Source organism: Bolinopsis microptera, chromosome 1 (assembly GCF_026151205.1).
Source record: "Bolinopsis microptera isolate Bmic1 chromosome 1, MBARI_Bmic_1.0, whole genome shotgun sequence".
In the NCBI taxonomy this organism is placed as follows: domain Eukaryota; kingdom Metazoa; phylum Ctenophora; class Tentaculata; order Lobata; family Bolinopsidae; genus Bolinopsis; species Bolinopsis microptera.
The window spans coordinates 966,420-984,064 of NC_087072.1; the positions used below are offsets into that span (position 1 = coordinate 966,420).

The following is a 17,645-nucleotide window of genomic DNA, read 5'->3' on the forward strand; positions in this document are numbered from 1 at the left end:
TTCTCTGCGCGACTGACGGCATACATTAGAAGCTTTATTTTTATATTCACACGCAAACATGATAAAGGCAACCTTTCCACTTCCTACCTCGTAGGGGCCAATAATGTAGAATGAAGAAACATTATTAATTATTTTTGCAAACATAAATTTAAACGATCGACAAAAGGTAATGCCTACGGTCGATGGAAATCTAGCGTCCGCTAACCGGCGCAATTCTTGTTAGCTTTAGATATGGATGCTTTTATCTGCTCATCCCATTTCAATGACATTTGTGTTAAAACATCTTAATCTTTCTCCTGTTCTGAGGTTTTTAAATTAAAACACCCAAAGAATAATTTAAATTCGGATTATTGTTTCAAGTCAATACGAAAGTATGAACTATTTTGCATTTTAAATATAAGAAACCAAATACTTTCCCAGGCTGTCGTTCATGTGGAACAGGGAAAAAAACCTTTATTGTATGATCGATCAATCGAAACGATCATGTTTTACTCCAAATAAAAGAGTACATTGTACAGTTGTACTTTTGAGTCTCAGATGGGCGACTAACTGACTGTATAATGAGTATAATGTTTGTATATGCTATATAAATATTATGCACAGCTCACCATTTAACCTGGATGTGAACTTCTGCAAGGGGTAAAGATAAGGGGTAAAGATTCCATCTTAATAGAATAATTTTTCTTCATAATTTGTCAACAGCTGTACCTATTATTATATATATATTATATACTACTATCATACTATTACCCAATCATTGTGTGCATATTTGTTTCCTATTGTACCATTCATTCTCGTTAATCATTAGTATTTACCCTATTAGCGTTGATTAGGATGTAAAACGGATGATTGTCCTCTTTATCCTTCTTCCTGCTGGCATCGCTGTTGTTGGCATACTTGTAATCCTCATATACGGAGTCTTGGACTGCTTGGACTATTTCTGCTACAAGGAAGAGCACGAAGAATCTACTGAAAGAGAAAGACTTGTTGACATCTGTGTTGTCTCGTAGGTTGCTTTACAAAAACTTTTGCTTTCTTAATATTTATTGATGAAATAAATACACCTTTATAAGGTTATTGGTCTACTATTCTATCCAATGCAATATAGTCAGGGTGGCGGTGGTGGAGGTATAGAGATGGCTGCTCCTGCTCAACCCACGTAACTTGCCTGATAATTAGTTTATTTACAGTGGCCCCACCTGGCCATTGTTGAAGAATGAAGAAGCAAAGTAACAAGGGCGAGTTCAGACCTAGCTATCATACGAAAAGTAACACCCATGGGTTTACAGTCGTGCCAGATGCTTACGAGAACAAATGGGACCACATCCCTGTCAAGGTATTTTTATCATCCAATATTTTATCTTTACATTCTCCCATCAGTAACCATTCTAACCAGTAACCATTCTAACCAGTAACCATTCTAACCAGTAACCAAGTGTTAAGTGTGGGTTAACCATACCTTAACCGTGCGTTAAGTGAACATCGACAGATTACCTAATTGCCCCTCTCTCCAAGTGGTGTCGGTGAATGGTCTCAATGTCTGAATGTTATATTGAGCCGCTAATATCTCTGAAAATATTCAGGAAACAACCCAACGACTGATAAACATCAGTAAAACCCACCGAAAGAGGAACAAAACTAAATTGTGTTTTACTACGTCCACCCGTTCAATACCAATGAGAGCTCTCCACAAGCCCTCCTCTAATAGACCCAGGTATGAAAATCATTCTTTATCATTTGTTATCAGGAAGCTGGTTCTCCTGTGTATAAGAGGAACCAGATCTTCTGTCAATTCAGTTGACAAAAGTTGTGAAAGCGACTTTGAGTTCGCATGCTTTGTATCAAAGCTTAGCTAATTATGAGTCCTATGGACTCAATTAATTGTTGATTCAAATCTGGTCGATATACATTGTTGTAAATTATATTGTTATTCTTTAGCAAGTATAAACAGTGGAGTATATATCTGAAGAGAGAAAAGACAGATAGCTATGCTAAGTTTGAGAACAATGATTTATGAAACTGATCTTCACATATTATCTTCAGTTCTGCTCCAGCGACGCCGATGATGGATTCTCCAATCGGTCCTATACCAACGTAAGTTTCTAATCCTTATATTTTTTTTGATTTATCATGGTATTGCGCCAGTATGGAGCTGGTTGGGCGTTTATCGTAATTACAAAGGTAATTATATAGTTTTAATTTGCGTTTAATTAGTGGCATCTCTGATGATAATACTAGAAACGAATCAAATCGGCCAATTTCTCAAGAATTCGAGACCGAAAGTGTTTATGTTAGCGATTTAACAAAATCTTAGCAATTCTTAATTGTCATAATAAAAGCACAATTCTGATTTCAAATACAGAAATTTGAAACCAACGAAATTTGAAACCGACAACTAATGAACGTTATGACGAACAGTTATTCAAACTCGTTATTGTGCACCCTTGCTTAGTGACAGGGATAATTTTCGATGAGAAAATGGCATTAAGATTTAGTTTGGAGAAGTACCATTGAGCTGTTATAGTGATGAAATTATCCTTCATAAGTAGCACTCATCGCCCCAGTAATTCGATATTTGCTGCTACCATGGGAACGGATTTAATATGTGAGAGAGACTGCATGTGTACATAGGTGCTCGTTACGTTCTATTTTACGTCTAACCATCAGTTGTTTGCGTTACCTTTTTCCTTCATAAAGATATTCGCTATTTGCGTCTGTTATTCCGGTAGTAAATGTGAATAGGGAGGTTTATTTCGATTGTTAGGTTTGTAATGTTGAAACCACGGCCTCTTGTATTTGAAGACAAGAACTACAAGTCGTATGTTGAGAACGTGTACATATCAAGTTTGTGTAATGCAGATAAAAAGTCAGCCAGACTACAACTCAACGTGGTTGAGATGGTTGAGGTGGCGCCGGATGATGGCACTAGAGTTCCTATACAGGAGAGAATACTCGCAGCTAAAGGTCTTATATCAGGCTCCACCCCAGTCAGTAGAGTTGAGAGCAGACAAAGTAGTGATAGAGCGCCCTCGGCAAGGTCATGTGACAGGAATGATCCTGATAAAACTACAAATCAGAGATATCGGTTCCGAAAAGGCCGACCTGGTTCTTGCTGTGGAAAGTAGGCAAATATTATATTTTGCTATTTTGTAACTTGACCATCAATTGGTAAAACTACTTCTTCCCGTCCATTTTAATATGAAATTAGACTGAAGTTTTCCAGAATATTAGTTGAACTACGTAGCTGTACTGTCGCCAGCCATTAAGATTCGGAACTTAGCTTGTCCGCTTATATGTATTCAGTGATTAGCTCATTAGCTTAACAGGAATTCGGCCTATTACTGGCAGTACGTGCTTTATTTTATGGGAAACAACGAGACTCTAATTACAGTCAAATATTTTAATGAGTTAAATAACAACTTTATTTTCCTTGTACCTTGCCACACCACATCCCTCCTCTTCACACCACATCCCTCCTCTCCACACCTCAAACCTTCCTCTTCACACCACATCCCTCCTCTTCACACCACATCCCTCCTCTTCACACCACATCCCACATCTCCACTTCACACCACATCCCTCCTCTTCAAACCTTCCTCTTCACACCACATCCCTCCTCTTCACACCCTCCTCTCCAGGCCCCCATTGGGAGGTAAAACCATCTACTCGACCCGCAAGATCAGATCAGCAGTCCCGCGAGTTAACGTGGCCGATAAGAAGGAGGAAGTGAGGGAGGCTAAGAGCCCCACATTCGAGCTGACCAGGACACCCACCGGTAATATCGGAGTTAAAGTCCAGATACAGGATGATGACACTCTCGGAAGGTAAGGCATATTTTTTGAGCTGTTGTATTTTTTAATCGCCTTTTTGAAACTTTTCCGCAAAATCATGCAGTAAATGGTTCGTATGTGATTAGTTTTAATTCAATATCTGTACCAGCTTTGCGTTACAATGTTGCAATTCATCTTTCAGATTGAAAGAAGTCGAAGCTGAGAAGATGTGAGTAGTATTGATTATTGCAAGAGTTTGTTTTAAAAGTTCTTCGTTTCGTTTCGTTAGTGATAATGTTAATAACCACTGAGCCCCCTCATTTGCCCAGGTTAGATTCTCGTCTCATATAAATTGAACCCTATTTTTGTCTAATTTACAGAAAACTCCACATTATTTGTTCGACTAACACTAATCTCCAAGCATTAACCCTGATAGTGAGCTGACAGAGGAAATAGAGAGGCTGAAACAGCACATTGTCGAACTGGAGTCCAAAATCGAACTCGACCACAGATCAAACCGCGAAAAGCAACAGTTGGTGAGTTCTCAATTCATTACATACGCATCTTGCGAGGAAATGTTTACTTTCAGTACTTTAAAACCACATTCTTGAGAAATTTGTTCTTCTTTACTGACGACCTAATAGAATATTCTAGAACTGTTCCAAATCAAGACAACTCACCACTGAAATATGTTTGTTGCTTGTGATTGCTAGGATAATTTGATAAAATCCCTCTTTGTTTTTAATATTTGTTTACTTTACATGTTGCTCTAAAAAGTGACTAATTTGACCGTCAGATACTATGACGTTCCAACTCGCAGTTCAGATTAGAATAATAACAGTTTGTCATGTTTCTCTACACTCATTATGCACGTCCAGCGGAGTTAGGGCTGTTTTACAAATTAGTTAGTTATAACAAGTATTGGTCTATTTACTTTATCAGTAGTTGATATATTTAAAATGAATCCACTATTCAACGCTAGTCACAGCATATCAATAGTCTTTTTGACCAAGTTTAAACAGCTGCTGAGCTATCTCAAGCAAATGAGGGTGGAGAAAGTGTCTCAGCTGCAATGACATTGCCAAAATCCTAGAACTTCCTACACTTTGATGATCACATACTGTTCAATAATTAACTACCGTAACTACCTTGATAAAAACCTACATTTAGCATAATAATTATTTATATTATCTCTTTGAATATTATTATTGATATATAACAGATAATTTAGATGTTGCGAGCAGTGCACTGAGCAGTGAGATGCAGTGCACTGTGCAGTGAGATGCAGTGCACTGTGCAGTGAGATGCAGTGCACTGTGCAGTGAGATGCAGTACACTGTGCAGTGAGATGCAGTACACTGTGCAGTGAGATGCAGTACACTGTGCAGTGAGATGCAGTGCACTGTGCAGTGAGATGCAGTGCACTGTGCGGTGAGATGCAGTGCACTGTGCGGTGAGATGCAGTGCACTATGCAGTGAGCAGTGCACTAACAGGCTCTGTGATTGCAATCTACACGTCACATGTGTAAGCCAGTGCACTTGACAAGGAGATTGAGACCACACTTGTGCAAATGGGATAGTGCATGATCGAACCGTGCATGCAAAATGCATGTTGCTGAAGATGACTTTTTAAGCGGTGAATATGTCATGTGCCGTTTATGACACTGTGCTGAGAATGCAGTCACTTGAATGCTGGTATAAAGTGCACTTCAGTGAAACCAGCGCACTTTCCATTGAGATCAATAACACATTTGCATAGTGATGCGGTGCATGTCAGTGGTAAATGCAGTGCACTTGTGGCAGTGTATAATCATTTCACTTAGGACAGAATGGCAGTGACACTATGCAGTGACCATGTAACAATGTAGTGCACTGTGCATTGAAAATACTATTATCACACATGAGAGGTGACTAGTTGCACGGTAGTGCGTGTAATGGAGTGCTACTGACATATATGTGTGCATACTGACACTTATGTGTGGATTATATTCACTTTCATGAAGATGCAGTAGCACGGTGCGTTGATTATAGCAGTGCATGGAGTGGGATGCACATGAGCATGGAGATGCAGTGGCACTGTGCGGTGAGATGCAGTGCACTGTGCGGTGAGATGCAGTGCACTGAGCAGTGAGATGCAGTGCACTGTGCAGTGAGATGCAGTGCACTGTGCGGTGAGATGCAGTGAGATGCAGTGCACTGTGCGGTGAGATGCAGTACACTGTGCGGTGAGATGCAGTGAGATGCAGTGCACTGTGCGGTGAGATGCAGTGAGATGCAGTGCACTGTGCAGTGAGATGCAGTGCACTGTGCGGTGAGATGCAGTGAGATGCAGTGCACTGTGCGGTGAGATGCAGTACACTGTGCGGTGAGATGCAGTGAGATGCAGTGCACTGTGCAGTGAGATGCTGTGCACTGTGCGGTGAGATGCTGTGCACTGTGCAGTGAGATGCAGTGCACTGTGCAGTGAGATGCAGTGCACTGTGCGGTGAGATGCAGTGAGATGCAGTGCACTGTGCGGTGAGATGCAGTACACTGTGCGGTGAGATGCAGTGAGATGCAGTGCACTGTGCGGTGAGATGCAGTGAGATGCAGTGCACTGTGCAGTGAGATGCAGTGCACTGTGCAGTGAGATGCAGTGCACTGTGCAGTGAGATGCAGTGCACTGTGCAGTGAGATGCAGTGCACTGTGCAGTGAGATGCAGTGCACTATGCAGTGAGATGCAGTGTCACGTAGCGGTAATTAATGAAGCTTTCTTTAGAGCTGCTAGAAGAAATACATTAGTTTAGTAACTGATTGCACACACTTCCACAGTATGCTGTGTCAAATGAACAAGTATATAATAGTTTATATTAAAGTAACTATTGTGTATATAATAGTTCACCAGGCAATCTGCTGATTGTCAATCTAACAAAAACCGACTATTTTCACAATGTTTAACCGACCACGTGCACATTTGACAAGGAGTGTGAAGACCACACTAACTTTTGCTGAACAATGGGAACTAGTGCTTTTATTGATTTAACGAAAACCGCTCATTTGTCAAGATGATTGTTGCTCGAAAGATGACTTTTTAAAAGCCTTTAAATAATGTAATGTTTGCCGTTTTATTGACCACTGTCTCTGAGAATGCCGCTCACATTCGAATGCATTTTTGGTCACTAAAAAGTAAAAGACACTCTTCAATATAAAAACCAGCGTCTATTTTCCACATTATACTCAATAAACCAACATATATGCAAATACCGCTTGATTACTGTGTGTTATATCCCGGGTTCCTACAATGACTGTGCACTTTACTGGGCAGTGTACCTAATACACTTTACTACTTAGTACACAATGGTAGTGACACTAGTTGCTAGTGACATATTGTACACAATGGTAGTGACACTAGTGACACATTGTACCAATTATCACTATTAATCTACACAATGAGGAGGTGACTACTGTTACCACGGTTACGTGCGTGTTAATGGATACTACTCAGTACTCACTATATTGTGTGTTAATGGACACTACTCAGTACTCACTATATTGTGTGGATTAATAATTCCTCTTTCATACACACGATAGCGGAAGTAGTACGGTGGTTGATTATAAAGGAGTACAATGGAGGGGGGAGCACAATGGAGGGGGGGGGGGTACAATGGAGGAGGGGGGCGGGGGCCGGGGGGGGGGGGTACAATACAGGGGGGGCCGGGGGTACAATACAGTTTACTGAGTTGAAGCGCAGTTCTATTGGTATTACAATTACAATACAACATGATTGATGAAGGTTAGGAAAATTTTAACTCAACACTATCACTTACCAGACTGCAGCTGGAGCGGGAAAGATTTATGTAAAACATTAGTTAATTCATGTAAAACATCAGTTAATTTATGTAAAACATTAGTTAATTTATGTAAAACATTAGCAAAATCTATTTCGGCTAAACCAAAACACGGCGGTCAAACCACTTTGGTGCTGAGAAACATATAACCTGTTTATCTCTGTAAGTAATTTCTTTATAAGTTATATCTCTAACAAGTTCATCACGTAGTCACATCACCATAAAGTAAGAACTCTCATGTAGTTAACAAGGAACAGTAAATCAGAGTGTGCATTCCCGTACTAGACCTGTCAAGTATTCAACAAAACTAAATCACTAAACGTTACACGATCGTGACGTTGGTGTGATAATGTTACAATTTGCTGGAACTAATTTGGCAGCACAAATTATAATACTCATTTCTTTCTGTCTCCTTACTCTGTCACCTTACTCATTACTGTCACCTTACTGATCAAATTGGAATAGTATTTGATGTCTCTAATTTTCGGTGTCTTTTTATTTCAGGTTACCGAGTAAACCCACCCACAGTGGAATCTCAAAAAGCATATCAAAAATATATTGTATTATGTATTATATAAAAGAGAAATTAACAAAAGAGGCGCCAGTACCAAGAGATAAGCCCTTTTCGTTATCCAGGTCCTAGGTAAATCAGGAGGAATAAAGGATAAAGGAAAAGAAAAAGAACAAAAATTTCTAAGCGGAATAAGGATCATGAGACCAGGAAATATTAATTATTGTACCGTTCAGTTAGGGTCTGACATGTTGTGAGTTTCTGTGTTCTAGATGATGGATATTAATTGGAGCCGTATTAAAAAAAAACCTGCTCTATTTTGGTTTTACATAAATACACCTTTGTCTCCAGAAATTCAGCTTAATAATTATTTCTTGTCCTAAGGATAAGAAATTATCGCCAGCCTCCTCTGCGGTTTCCTCTCATCATGAATACTTCACATTTTCAATTTGCAACATCCGTCTTGCTTAATTTCGAGAGTTGAAAATAATTGGGCATAATTGTTGTGGCATGTGGCATGTTTAAACATTCCAGGCACGTGAAACTCGGCGACTGACTCTAAATTTCTAACACTTCACATTAATCTACGAAACTGTCAATCGTGGATCTTCAGGATTAATTAGTTGACGATGAACAAATGGGCTCCGAGCTCAGTTTCTGTGACACGAAATGAATGATATTGTTGACAAATGCAACTGCCCTGAGGGGACTCACTTAGTCTCCTGAGCTTTATTACAATCCATCTTTACACACTAGTCATGGTCGGAACATCCATGCCATTAAGTATTTATTCGATGCTATCGAAATTTGCATTTTAAGAAAATGTGAGCAACGTGATCCAATCATGATATACCTGACCCCACACGTGACCAAATGTGACCAACACGTGACCTAATGTGACCCACACGTGACCAAATGAACATCTTTAAAGCACATATCACCTCACTACTTGACGGGCCGTATTATAACGGACACTACCAGTCAATAACTATTAACACTCGATTGTGCTGCTTATGTCCCACATTATTTACCGTTAGTCACGCTGACCAACACGGCCAGGTGGCCCCCGCTACATCCGCTCTCAGGAACTACATGATGTGTTCTGCTTGCTCTAAACAGTGCTAGTGCTACTTCGCCCTACTGGCTAATGCTTGTCGGTCTCCGGCTCTGAGTGGTGGATATGAGTCACGTGGTGTAGGGAGATGGAGCGGAGTGGCGGGTGAGACTGCGTCCTGTGGCTCCAGCCTCTCGTTTCGTTTACTAGTTTTAGACGTTATGATAAACAGTTCGATTACAGATAATAGAAATTATGAAAAGAGTTATGTTAAAAGGAGGGGTAATATTGCTTGGTGAATCTCTTTTATGAAATTGGAAGCCCTACCTGAACAACACTGTTATTTAATATTGATAATTACGTCGATGACTTTGTATAGATTTAAAAACCGCTACTGCAGCAAGAATTATTAAAATGTGACTTGTCTGTTAGCAAAAAGGAAGGATTTTCAATTGGATATTTGTTCACAATCATACAGCTGACAGCATGGACACAATGACCAGTAATCGGAAAGAGATGTTTCAGGATTTTTACCCAGTGGTGAAAATGCACGATTCATTGGGAAGAGTAATTTTTTACTAAATTGGGGAAAATGGGGGAAATAAGGAATTTTGAGCATATTTGGAATATAGAGACTACCATAGTGGTTATTAGCCTGTAAATACCTCAGTAAACTGTAAAGTTCATTACTATTTACTATTAGAACATGACCAAATGAGTGAGGTAGTCATAGAATTATTATTATCTTTTTTTCGTTAATTTGTAATTTATGGTATTTTGTTCTCAGATCCCACTTCAAAGTTCAAGGTTTGACAGTAATTACTCACATCAGGGCAAATACTATTTGTAGGTTTATAACCTACCAAGACGCGCGCCGAGTTGGACTCGTCGACGGTTTGGTACAAATTTGGTACAAATATTTTACGAGTTAAAATAATTAATTAGGATTAATATTGGATTGTTCACTTTCTGACATGGTTGTTTTCAGATGCAGATCGAGTTTAACAAGAACTTAGCACAAACACTTAACGAGAAAAAGAAAGAGCTGAAGCAATTAAAAGAAATGCACTATGGGGAGATCTGTGGACTTAAGCATAAGATGAACGATGCAGTAAGTTAAGTTAAGTTTAAAAGTTAAATTAAATTCTGCAATTTTAATAATTATTTACGTCAATCAGCCATTGCATTTCCATTTGCCTGTCCCAATCCTCATCTGCAGTCATCGTCATTTATACACTAGACTTTATTTGCTATTATTTGCTAAGCATATTTGCAATACGGTGCCAGCTTTATAATGTTTTTTCTTCACAGCTCAAGATGCAACGTAACGAATCCTCCTTTGTTATTGGTAAGTAACTTTTTGTTTATGAACTTTCAAGTTTTTCAGATTCCCATGGCGTAGAGTTTGACACGCACTAAGTCATGCAGTTTATACATGCGGGACACATAGTGTACACTTTTTGCTTGCTATTCGCAAGTTCAAATTTTCGTAAGATCTCGTATGTCTAGTAGTGGCGCGCGAAATATAACTTGTGATGAAAGGTTCATTTTCTCATTCACTGTAACTATTGCGCGCGCGCGGGTAGCACAAACGCGCGGTTATATTACTTTCTCCATCACTTTCGATTCAATCGAATGGGGTCGATATTTTATTGCCGGCAGTCAGCATTAGCCATGCATTAATTTCATGACCCTCGAAATTTCAGATATATTTAACAGCTAATAACTTTTGAGGATTTTCTCACACGACCTTTTAATTTCAGCGAAACTCAAAGGCGAAATGGACTCTAATCGAGAAACATACAAGAATTCATCGGTAATTATATACATGATACAGATTTTAGAAGATTCTTGTTTATTTATGCCTGAAATCCTTATCAACGTGTCAATTGATCTTAGCCGAAATAAATACAACATTGGCGTGAGATTGTGGTTTATCATTGTGAGGCAGGTTTTAAAATTAAGAACAATTGTTGATATTGGCAGCGTTTTAACAAATTGGTTCATTGTCTGTGCTTCACGACTTCATTAGCCTTGATTTTTTCTGGATCATTCAAATTCTGTACTGTAGAGCATACAGGATAAGCTGAAGATGAGACACAGCGAGGAATTACAGGATTTGCACAGTGACCTCAATCTCAAACATCAGACAGAGAAAACAAAACTCCTCAGGGATCTAGGTGAGTTTTCTAAATAGTGATTGTGGGACGCAGTATATTATGAAGGAGCAGTATATTATATATTAGGAGCTATAATACTTCGCTGAACTGTTTTCTACTTGGTGAACCAAATTCCGATATTCGGACTATAACTTTAGGGTAGGCTGCTTACACAGAGAAAGAGCTGTTAGAACATAAGTGCCGTGTGGTCTTACTCAAATGTCTTCCAGTCTTAAACTGCTGCAGCCCGCAAAAATAAATGGGCTCGGGAAAACCCTGTTTCTTTGGTCTTTGGCAACTACAAATGGGTTACAAATTGGTTTTATGCACACCATTAAAACGAATCCTTGTGTTTGCATTGATAATTTTTGTTGATGAGTGAAATTAAAAACCTCTAAATCTAATTATTAGTGTTATCAAATCAACTCATAATTGACATCTCTCAATCAAGTTTATAAATCGAAGACAGGTTAACTTGTACCGAAGATTATTCCTTCAAAATTTCTTTTGATATTTCTTTGCGATGATTATTTTTGAAATGATGTTTATTTTTGCGATTCGTTCCCTGATTTGTTCGACAAAGAGGTTATTCTTGTAGAATATGGACTGAAATAAACGTAAATTATTAGAAAGCCAGCTAACAGGCCAATTTCTTGTGAAGGAGTTAAGCAATGAGACGGGATGAGTAGTAGCTACTACTCTAGATTAGTAGAGTGGATATTGTTTCGGTTATTATTAATTGATTAATTATTATAAACTACTCCTTTATAAACTACTCCTTATCAGAGGAAAAGCTGATAAAAGAAAAAGAGCTGGCGCTGGAAACCCTGAAAAATAAGCTGGAGGCGGATATAACCCTACTGAAACAGCAGCACTCCCAAGAAGTTGAAGAAATTCTCAAAACATTTGAAGGGATTAGTTTAGAAGAGGTTGACTCCAATCGTGCTCTTATTCAGGTAGGTTAGAAAAAGTGAACGAGTGTAGCATTACTAATTTTAATTTAATTTAATTGGGAGATAGGAAAAGGGAAACTTGGTAATCTCCTGAATAACAGTTTTAAACGGTAGAATCATGCTGATATTAGTAATTGCAAGCGGCGAGTGTGCTTCAGTTAAACACCTTTAAACTTACATATCATGTAAATAATTATTCATTATTATTATTTATTTATTACTAATTACATAACATGTAAATCATGAACTTTTGCTCTCAATTCGCGGAGTCACCACGAGAGCCTTTCCAGATTAAATTTTAATACATGTATTTACCTCATCTGCCCTTATTTAAAGTTTGAACTGTCATGACGTAAAAGTCTAGGTTCTCAGACCGCCAGAATTCAATCCATGCTGAAAAAAATATGATGTAACCGATGATCTAAAATTTGTGCTTATGAACGAACAGATTTTTTTTCTTTATTATTTATATATGCATTCAATACGAGGCGCCACTTTTATCATTTGAAATTCTGCGATTAAATTAAAACAGGACTAGAAATTGGTTTAAGAACTGAGCTATATTTTTCAGACATATACCCCTCACAGGAGATAATTATTCATTTGTACAGGAACAAGAGTTGCAGATAATTTGTTACAAGAGAGCACAGAGGAAGATGGAGGAAGACATGAGGAGCATAATGAACGAGCTGGCTTCTCACAAATCAGCGCTAAAGCAGCTGCAAGAGAGCTTCTTTGATAAGGTTTGTTGGAGTTAGTGTAACTATGGTAACTAGTAGTGTAACTACTAGTTACACTACACAAGGTTTGTTGGAGTTGTTAAGCTCCTTTTTCGCAGAAGTGATAATACTTCAAATGTCAGGCTAAAGGAGTTAGCGTGGTCTATTTCCAGAAGAGACCTGCGATCAGCTGATTTACATGAAGATTATACATATATTTCAGCTGGGACTCAGTTTTTACTTTTTACCCTTATTCGATATCGTTTTTCCGTCCTTTATAGCAGTTGTAACGTGTCACACGGCAGGTACATGAAGTGGACCAGAAGTACAACCAGCAACTCAGTAGTCTACTTGTTGATAACAAAGACCTCCGGAAACGTTATCTCAAAAAGTGTGACGAACTCTTCACTCTTAAAGCGGCGTATAATAGGTACATATTCGGACATATTTGGGCACAGTGTTCATGTTTTAACTCTTGGCAAGAGTTAATCCATGCCAACGTTTAAAGCGCAGTGTTCTTCCTTCTTGATATAAAGAGTTCTTTCTTGTGGTGGGTACGAACAATACACCATTCAAAAGATTAAAACATCGAGAGAAAATGTAACAAATATATACAAATTAGTTTGTGGCTAGTTTTATCTATCCAGGGACTAATTTAAAACTTAAAAAACATCTCCTTCGTTTGACACAAAATTCTTCGCCTGACATCGGAGAACATTTAAACTGTATCTCTCCCAGGCTTCAAGAAGCGAAGGGTTACATAGCGAAGGAGATGTTATCAGCTCTGATGCAGGGGAAACAGCCTCACGTCATCACAAGCTCAGCGGTGAAAGCCAGCTGGTCTACCGATGGTCTGGATTGTAGTAGGAGGTCTGGTTACTTTTATAGTTTTAACTAGATTACGTAGATTAAATATTCAGAACTATTCTAAATCGTCACTAAAATGTGACGCGATATTTGTAACGGGGAACATAAGTTGTAATTGGACATAACTAAAGATTAGCCTAAATGTTCAGGTGTAGTAGTGTAGCTAGAAGTATTTCTGATGGAGGAGACCTGTTTGACAGAAGTCCCTCCGCATGTTCTGTCGAGGATAAAGCGGCTCTTATGCTGAGGTTTGTGACTTTTCTCATGCAATTCCAGTCACTATCATGTCGTATACCCAGACATTCCTTTCGTATACAACAAGTAACAATCACAATTTATATGACCATCTGACATGAATTCTTCTTTTTCTTCTTTTTCTGTGTAAGTTTAATTGAAAGAGGGGCTCTTAATTAAGGACCAGGAGCTAGCATGATAACTATTGACTATCATCTCCCACAGCACATGTTCGTATATTCAAGACAATAGCCAGTGTACAAGGAACCCCAGACCTCTATCAGAGAGCATCTTCTCCAAAGACGACTTTCCTTTCTCCCTATCCCACGCTTCTTCCGAGGTAAGCTGCTACAGATATCACTTAACACGCCTCCTCCACAGGGTAACCTTTCCTTTCTCCCTATCCCACGCTTCTTCCGAGGTAAGCTGCTACAGTTTCCTTTCTCCCTATCCCACGCTTCTTCCGAGGTAAGCTGCTACAGTTTCCTTTCTCCCTATCCCACGCTTCTTCCGAGGTAAGCTGCTACAGTTTCCTTTCTCCCTATCCCACGCTTCTTCCGAGGTAAGCTGCTACAGTTTCCTTTCTCCCTATCCCACGCTTCTTCCGAGGTAAGCTGCTACAGTTTCCTTTCTCCCTATCCCACGCTTCTTCCGAGGTAAGCTGCTACAGTTTCCTTTCTCCCTATCCCACGCTTCTTCCGAGGTAAGCTGATACAGTTTCTTGGTCGAACAGTGTGATATTATTTCAGACATCGATAAAATTGATGCACTCAATTGTAAGAGTATGGTTGAGAAACCAGATTATTAAATTTAAGGAAATAACAGATACTCTCCTCGTCCCCAGGGTAATCTCTCTACAAGTACAATCTCTAACACGCCTCTTCCACAGGGTAATCTCTCTACAATATCTAACACGCCTCTTCCCCAGGGTAATCTCTCTACAATCTCTAACACGCCTCCTCCACAGGGTAATCTCTCTACAATCTCTGACACGCCTCCTCCACCTGGCCGGATCTCCCGAGTCAGATCAGTGTCCTCTGTGCTAGAGGACCCGTTAGCAGCCCCAATGGGTCCAGTACCCTCCCGGAGACACCGCCCTGTTTCCTCAGTCTGTGTGGTACGACCTCACAGTCGCCAATCTCTTCAAACTGGGGACCCTCTTAAACCCCGGGCTACTTCTGCTGATCCCAGGTGGAACCTTCCTTCATTTTATATTAATAGTCTTGTCATCTGCAGCTGAACAATTTAGCATGTGTAAAATTATCTCTATTTATTGGATTTGAATATTATGTCAAATCCCAGGTCGAGATCTTTGCCAATCAATCAGAACAAACTGACAGAAACTTTCGATAGTTTTAATCTCCCTGCTCTGCCAACCAGGTAATCCTATTTCCGATCCTAGTACTGATATTTTAACTAACTTTAGGGTAGGCTGCTTACACAGAGAAAGAGCTGTTAGAACATAAGTGCCGTGTGGTCTTACTCAAATGTCTTCCAGTCTTTAACTGCTGCAGCCCGCAAAAATAACTCGAAAACGCAACGATTGACGCCACTGCAAATGGGATGAAAATTGGTTTTATCCACAACATTAAAAGGAATCCTTGTGTTTTAATTGCTACTTTTTGTTGATGGGTGAAATTCAAAACCATTTTGTCAGTTCAGAGTCTATGTAGCATCATAATTGATCAATGAGTAGTAAAACCTTATTAATCAAGTGTATAGTTCACACCTCTCAAACTAGGGCAGTTTTACTTTTACGAATCCTTGTTCTATACTAGTATAGCTGGTTTATATCTGGTAAACCTAAACCTTGTACACCTTGTAAACCTTGTATCTGGTCTGACGAGCAAATGAACAAACTTCAGATTATTCTGATTGTGTCATGACAGTTTATAAATATATGTAATGGAACTAGAAACACTATTTACCTGAGAAGAACCGATCAATAAATCAAATAAGTACGAATAAATAAAAAAGCCTTTGATTTTACGAACCATGCGAACCATGCGAACCATGCGTATAATAGGACAAATTGCATATTGATATTTTCATAATTATGGATCATAATTTCTAACGTTAGCTGATTCCGAGACAACAGTAAATTTGTCTGAGAAATTCTGTCAGAAGGGAGCTCAACACCAGCCTTGTGTGTGTGGGAATTGGGATAATTATGTTCTAGCGATGTAAATTTGTAAATTCCCAAGGCTGAGTTATTTAAAACAGATTTATAATGCTTTTGGACACGAAACACACAACGTAAGGCTTGAAATCTTCGTAAAATGACATCATTAGAGCCTGTAAAAACATTTAAGATAAGCACTCTATCAAGTAAAAACAGATTTAGTTGAACAACAACACAGATTTAGTTGAACAACAACCTCTAATTTCAGCCCTCAAGTGAGAAGGAGAGAAGCAGCTGAGCAGGATTCTCTTGTCCTGCACGACCTGGACAGATGATAGCCGGTTCAACGGTAGTGTTCCTCAAATCAGCTAATATTGGAACGGTAGTGTTCCTCAAATCAGCTAAAATTGGCCCTCCTTTACATGGGGCCTTGGTAAATCCTATAATTTGTTTTTTGAATTTTGACATCAGAGTAACAACTTGAATCTTGATACATAGTCGAGTGGTCGGATTTTACAGGCGTATTACATGTGAAATAAGTTCGCTTTTGTTTTAGAAAACATCTATATTAATATAGCTTTTTCGTGAGAAACTCTCGCGGAAAATGTATGTTTGTAATTAGTTACTTTGTAATTTATTGTGCGGATTTTCACTATTTGTGATTCTTTTGTTTAAACTTTAAAATGCTGTCTATCACTTCTACTTATTACACTAATATCTAATACCATTGGAATGTCAAATTGTTAAAGCTCAGACTTACAAGTTACAACGTTATAAGTCTACTTAAGACAAAAACTCGGAGAGCTAAAAATTTTCTCAAAATCTTCAGGAAGTAGCCCGCTGTTCAATTTAACTCGCCAAGGCTTCACTAATTTCATATCACAATTACAGAGAAAATATAGGATAATTGCATATGCTGGAATAATTTACTGAACCGTTAATCCGTCACACATGATGGGTTGCCATTTAATCGAATCCGGCTGGAAGTGACCAATGATATCGATGGGAAGGATCTCAAATGAGTGATCTGGATAATTGATCTAGAATTAAGAGCATTGATTTGCGCTATCTAGTAGTAGTAGTCGAATAGAAACTCCCAGGTAGCCTATTTACAAAGCTGCTCGATTGAGAGACGATAGTTTTTATGGAAGACCAGCTGTCCTTGCAGCTCCAGGAATTGATCTGCAGCTCATTATTGCTTTATTGGGGTGGAGTAGAGTGGCACGGCGGCCAATTATTTGCTTTTATTTGACTCGTTACATTGGCCGTGGTTACTGGTTACCATTACATACCAAGTTACCATGGTTACATTGGCCGCTTATTTACCATTGCCTCAGTGTTATCCATCGGCCAGTTGATTGTTTAACTGCCCGACCTAATCGTTACAACTAAAACGTCGTACTAATACTAAATAGTTACCATGGTTAC

The 17,645-nt window shown here is 38.9% G+C and overlaps 1 protein-coding gene across 5 annotated transcripts; it reads left to right on the forward strand.

Moving 5' to 3' along the window:
- Nucleotides 1–816: 816 nt before the first annotated feature.
- Nucleotides 817–16,897, forward strand: LOC134812723 (vimentin-like). Of its 5 annotated transcripts, none has more exons than XM_063820294.1 (20): nt 817–1,006; nt 1,191–1,336; nt 1,584–1,714; nt 2,044–2,094; nt 3,639–3,824; nt 3,973–3,999; nt 4,207–4,306; nt 10,152–10,274; nt 10,475–10,511; nt 10,927–10,979; nt 11,244–11,343; nt 12,109–12,278; nt 12,887–13,018; nt 13,300–13,424; nt 13,733–13,864; nt 14,011–14,109; nt 14,321–14,435; nt 15,063–15,286; nt 15,398–15,475; nt 16,486–16,897. In XM_063820294.1, exons 2-20 carry the CDS (start codon nt 1,217–1,219, stop codon nt 16,550–16,552), a joined length of 2,070 nt encoding a protein of 689 aa, XP_063676364.1. In that variant the 5' UTR covers nt 817–1,006; nt 1,191–1,216; the 3' UTR covers nt 16,553–16,897. The 5 variants fall into 5 exon arrangements, with proteins under 5 accessions (XP_063676364.1, XP_063676329.1, XP_063676345.1 ...); XM_063820259.1 differs by having other exon boundaries at nt 822–1,006; nt 1,109–1,336; nt 4,192–4,306; nt 11,235–11,343; XM_063820275.1 differs by having other exon boundaries at nt 832–1,006; nt 1,109–1,336; nt 4,192–4,306; nt 16,486–16,896.
- Nucleotides 16,898–17,645: the final 748 nt, after the last annotated feature.

What these genes read in the sequence shown, in the direction of transcription:
- LOC134812723 (XM_063820259.1), top strand. Translation starts at nt 1,217, where the DNA reads ATGAAGAAGCAAAGTAACAAGGGCGAGTTCAGACCTAGCTATCATACG. An exon ending in ACCGCGAAAAGCAACAGTTG is followed by an intron (nt 4,307 to 10,151) that starts GTGAGTTCTCAA and finishes GGTTGTTTTCAG; the next exon opens with ATGCAGATCGAGTTTAACAA. An exon ending in CGAATCCTCCTTTGTTATTG is followed by an intron (nt 10,512 to 10,926) that starts GTAAGTAACTTT and finishes TTTTAATTTCAG; the next exon opens with CGAAACTCAAAGGCGAAATG.